Raw genomic sequence first — 5,108 nt, 5'->3', positions numbered from 1 at the left:
GCTAACCAGCCATCCCTATATAGGGATCCGAACCCGTGGCCTTGGTGTTATCAGCACCACACTCTCCCAAGTGAGCCACGGGCCGGCCCTGCCTTCTGCTTTTAAAGGCAAAGTTGCACCAGGCCTGACTGAGCCTTAGTTCCAGAAGCAGGTCCAGCACAGTTGTTTCATCTGTGTGTCACTCCACACAACAGGAAAACAAAAGTATTCCCGTTGCTTCCAATTCCATTTACATGGGGGGAACAAACAGAGGTGACCAGTGAGGGGGTGCTCCCTGGGCTGGCAGACGAGAAACTGTCTTCTTACGTCACTATGTCACTATCGCACGGGCAGAATGTGCATCTACAGCTGTACTGTATCCCCCAAAGCAACCAACCCATAACCAAAGCTAGGTCACAGCAGGGGGTTTAAGGTAGTGTCATAGGATTAGGAGTGACTCAGCATTAGGAAATGGGTCTGCCAAACTGTGAGGCCTCAGGTGCTTTAGGAAGGGAGAACAGAACAGATAATACTTCCAGGCAATGTGCCTAGAGATGGGTCAGGGCAGGGTCTCAGCATTAGGAAATGGGTCTGCCAAACTGTGAGGCCTCAGGTGCTTTAGGAAGGGAGAACTGAACAGATAATACTTCCAGGCAATGTGCCTAGAGATGGGTCAGGGCAGGGTGTGGCCCACAGCTTTCTGCAGCAGGGAGTTGAAGGCGCTCACAAAGCAGATGCTGTGCTGCTGGCTTACAGGGCAAAACAGACCAGAATACTTTAACTTACGATTGTTTCCTGCAGTTTTCCATTAAGAGATACCTCACCCATCCTGACACTGTGGGAAACACAGGCTAGATACAGTAGATGGACATATAATTGGAAAAATATAAACCCAAGTAAACTTAAGGTTTAAAACACAGACACAAACACATTAAAACCTTGGGAAGATAAGCTACTTCAGTTAAACCTTTTATAAAACAACTCAGGGTAAAATTAGAAGCAATTTGGGAGGACAAGGAAATCCCTTTGCCTAGTGAAGGGCAGCAAGATTTGAAGGTAGATCCACCTGGCCTCAAAACCATCACTCCAGAGCAAAGTAACAGAAAAGCAGCATCACCCACGGGTTCTGCTCACAGCTCTGAACGCACAACTGTCACCCTTAGCTCCTTACAACAGGCTGCTTTTTAGTTAGGGTGGGGCAAAAGAGGCATATGGATGTACTAGAAAATCAAAGCAGTTAATATTTACAATTAGAGTCCCTCCCACCCCAGTGAGAAGAGACTGCAAGCCCAGACAGAGCTGGTCTGGCCAGCTACCTCATAAGAAAATGCCTTGGGAAAAGCCAAAAGAGTCTCTGCTAAACACCATTGTCAGCTAAAAGGAAAAGAAATCCCTTTTAAGGAACTATTTAACTTCAACAGACTGCTTTTCTGCCAGGATTTTCAATCCCTCTGAACATAAGCCGAACCACAGACTGCAGCACGTATGTCTGGATCCTGGCTTTTCTTTTTCTTCTCAGAGCTTTAGCACCAGTTGTTAGCCAAAAATAAACACCATTCCTCAACCATATATGTCCACCAGCCCAGCGCTGGGGAGGAGGAGCAGGAGGTAGGTCAGTCCCTGGGCTCCAGCGGCACTCACGTGCGGCCGCTGCTCACCATGCACATCACCCAGCTCAACCGCGAGTGCCTGCTGCACCTCTTCTCCTTCCTGGACAAGGACAGCCGGAAGAACCTGGCCAGCACCTGCTCCCAGCTCCATGCTGTGTTTGAGGACCCCGTGCTCTGGCCCCTGCTGCACTTCCACTCCCTCACTGAACTCAAGAAGGACAACTTCCTCCTGGGCCCGGCGCTCCGAAGCCTCTCCATCTGCTGGTACTCCAGCCGCGTGCAGGTGTGCAGCATCGAGGACTGGCTCAAGAGCACCTTCCAGAGGAGCATCTGCAGTCGCCACGAGCGCCTGGTTGATGATTTCCTCCTCCAGGTGTGTGACAGGTAGGTCGCCTCCTGAGCAGCGCTAGCTGTGCTGGCTCTGGCTCTTGGGGGGCAGGGAAGAGCAGATTACGAGATCAACAGGGCTCTGCCTCGGGCACCCCAGACTCGGCCCAGGCAGACACCCGGACCCCATCCAAAGCAAAGTCCTCAGGAGATGGATAATCATGAGGAAAATAACTGCTAACCCTCACAGGTCCCGGAGCTGCTGCTGCTGCAGAGCCACAACTTCAGTTACCCCAGCTCTTCGGCAGCTGTCCTCCCTGACAGCCATTAAGTGCTGGGCGGGTCTAGCTGGGCCTGGCTTTTCAAGGTCACGCCCAAGAGAAAAGCCTCCCAGGTGCAACAGTCAGCTCACCCCTCCACTTGGCCCTAGCAGGCTCACCCTGAGGCCTGTGAAATGCTGCTGAGGAAGGAGAGCCAGGGTGCCTAGGTGAGCTGAGCCAAACCAGACTTGAGGAGAGGTGGTGATCTGAGTTTACTAATCTTCATGGTACCCGTCGGAGAGGTGTTTCAGTCTACTTTTTCAAATGAGCAAACTGGTACTCCAAGAGGTGGTGTGACCTGCCCACAGTCGGGTTGCCAGATTTTAGCAAAAAAAAAATATAGCCTGCTAGTTTAAATGTGAATTTCAGATAAACAATGAATAATTTTTTAGTATAAGTATCTCCCATATACATCCTCTGATTGATCTGGCAACCCACTGTGGGCACAGAGGCTGTGCCACCAGTCCAGCCTCCCTCCATGGTCACAGGCTCCTGGGTAGAGCAGCCCAGGCAAGAACACAGCTTTCACCAGTCCTGTCCTGCCTTTGAGGAAAAGCACCCGCCTGATTGCCAACAAACTGAGCCCGGCTGTTTATGGAAAACTAGACTCAGCCAGTTTGCTGCCACCCAAGTTTAATAGTTGCTCTTTGCTGGCAGCACTACAGGAATGGAAGGAAATAGTGTAGGCCCCACATTTCGTTTTATGCATGTATATTTTAAGCTGATAGGAAGAAGATGGACTTGAGGCTGGGCCCTGATGGGACCAGGCTGTTTTGATGGGTTTAACCAGGTGCAGAAATCAGACTGGAGGGTGATACAGAGTGGGGCAAAGCTTGCCCTGAAGTGGTTCCATTCTGTTAGAGAGCCAGGCATACTTCCCCAAACCAGCAGGGTGTAGAATGGACCACCCAGGCCATTGTATGGGTTAAGCAAGGGACCCTGGTGTCACACAAAAAAGCAAAGGGCTTTGCTATTGAGTCCCCTAACTCTGCGACTGTCCAACTGTATGGCCCCAGCCCAAATATTTAAACTCTTGCAACCCCATTTCTTCCTCTGTAAAATGGTATAATTTCCCTTAGCTCACAGGGTAAGAAGATTAAGTGACACAGTAGCACCTGACATGGGTATCCATAAATGTCTACCAATCTGGTTCTTCTGGCAATCAGCTCAGGGGGTTGAGAAAAACAGCTGAGCATGGCTGGGCAGGGAGGGAGTCAGCTCTTTCCCTGGTTTCTTTCTGCATCCGAATTATTCTAAAGGTTGTTAGTGGAAAGGATCACCCAATACTCTGGGGCTTAAACACCTAATCCTCAAAACCACGGTGAAGGCAAAAATTCCTCCCACTTGACAGATGAGGAAGTGGCCCAGCAAGGTTCAGACATTTGTCCTGAGTCAGACAGCGGATAAATCACAGACAAGTCACTTGAGCTTTCTGGCCCAGTTTCTCATTTACAGAACTGGGGGTGCAGATGGTTGATGGGATGACTAAAGAAGGGACCTGAACGTGGGAAGCTGGCATGGTTCTGTGTGTGAAATGTGGCTGTGCCCAGTATATTTTAGTTCCTTACCCCCTTTCCTAAGCACAAAGGAGCCACGCTGGCCCAGCCAGTGGTAGTCAAAGAGCTAAGAGGAAGGCTGATAGTGACAAGGAAACTCTCCCCAGTTCAGACTTCCACTCCCTCTGGCTACAGGGAGCCAAGTCGTAGCCCTATGAGAGGTCTTATGGACTGGAAGCAACCTGGTTCTTTTTTTCCAGGGAAAGTGAGTATGTGCCTATGGAAGGCCCCGTTGCAGGATCTTTAATCCCCACATCTCACTTAGTCCTCACGGTAGACATTATTCCCCCACTCCTCACCCCCAGGAAGGAAACTAAGGCTTAGTGAGTGAGTGATTTGGCCGAGATCACAGATCACACTGCAAATAAGCCAGGTCTAACTGTGCTCAAGGTCTTTTCTCTCCAGCAGGTGTTGGGAGGAGCTGGCGAGGCTGCAGTAGAAGGGCCTCCAAGCTTTCTGAGCAAGCCACTTGAGTGCAGCTGACTGTACCCACCTCAGGGCCTGGTTCTAGCTGCCTCCGGTTCCTGACCTCCTCCAGGCTGGTGTCCCGGGGGATGCAGTCGCTGCCCTAGCCAACTGAGCTGAAACCAGGGCTCTAGAACCAAAGCTCTTGAAGCGTGACCCCGCGGCCTCAAGGGCTGGAATGGGCCTGTCACTAAGTCACTCCAGAGGAAACAAACCCCTCCTCCCACCCACGTCCGGCCAGGGGCATTCAGAGGCCTCAGCTTGAAACTAGATTATAGCGGCCCCCAGGAACCACTCTACTCCCCTTCCCTACCCCCGCCAAAGCAACAAATGCAGAGAAGACCAAAGGAACAACAGTGGTCGCGCCCAGAACCAGCTGCCCCGGGAGGGGGGGGGGGGGGGGCGGCCCTGGGCTTCCCCACTGGGGGCTCCTGAGGCTACGAGCCAAGAACCCACTCAGACTAAGGGGCAGGGGCTGAAAGCAGGGGAAATGGCCAGACAGCCCGACTGTAGTCCCGGCCGCCTCATCGCAGGCAAGTCCCTTAAGCTTGCGGGCCGTTTCCTCCTCGCTAACATGCGCTTAAGTGGACCTAACCGGCAGTAAGGGCCAGGCTCGGGCCCCAGGTCACCCCGTTCTCCCCGCAGGTGCCCCAACCTGGCGTCCGTCACGCTGTCGGGCTGCGGCCACGTCACCGACGACTGCCTGGCGCGCCTGCTGCGCTGCTGCCCGCGCCTGCGCGCGCTGCGCCTGGAGAACTGCGCGCGCGTGAGCAACCGCACGCTGGCTGCCGTGGCGGCGCACGGGCGCGCGCTGCAGACGCTGCACGTGGACTTCTGCCGCAACGTGAGCG

The 5,108-nt window shown here is 53.0% G+C and overlaps 1 protein-coding gene across 1 annotated transcript in view; it reads left to right on the top strand.

Annotated features, from left to right (window-relative positions):
• Window positions 1-955: 955 nt before the first annotated feature.
• Window positions 956-5,108, top strand: part of FBXL22 (F-box and leucine-rich repeat protein 22) — a 5,168-nt gene continuing 1,015 nt past the window's right edge. Inside the window, exons 1-2 of the mRNA XM_008568870.1 lie at window positions 956-1,973; window positions 4,903-5,101. Coding sequence (XP_008567092.1) covers window positions 1,639-1,973; window positions 4,903-5,101 — 534 coding nt within the window. The 5' untranslated portion in view covers window positions 956-1,638. The remainder of the gene's footprint in view (window positions 1,974-4,902; window positions 5,102-5,108) is intronic.

The sequence above is a fragment of the Galeopterus variegatus genome, unplaced genomic scaffold (genome assembly GCF_000696425.1).
Source record: "Galeopterus variegatus unplaced genomic scaffold, G_variegatus-3.0.2 Scaffold448, whole genome shotgun sequence".
NCBI classification, from domain to species: domain Eukaryota; kingdom Metazoa; phylum Chordata; class Mammalia; order Dermoptera; family Cynocephalidae; genus Galeopterus; species Galeopterus variegatus.
The sequence above is the reverse complement of the archived record's forward strand: the minus strand, read 5'-3'. Positions and strand labels throughout refer to the sequence as shown.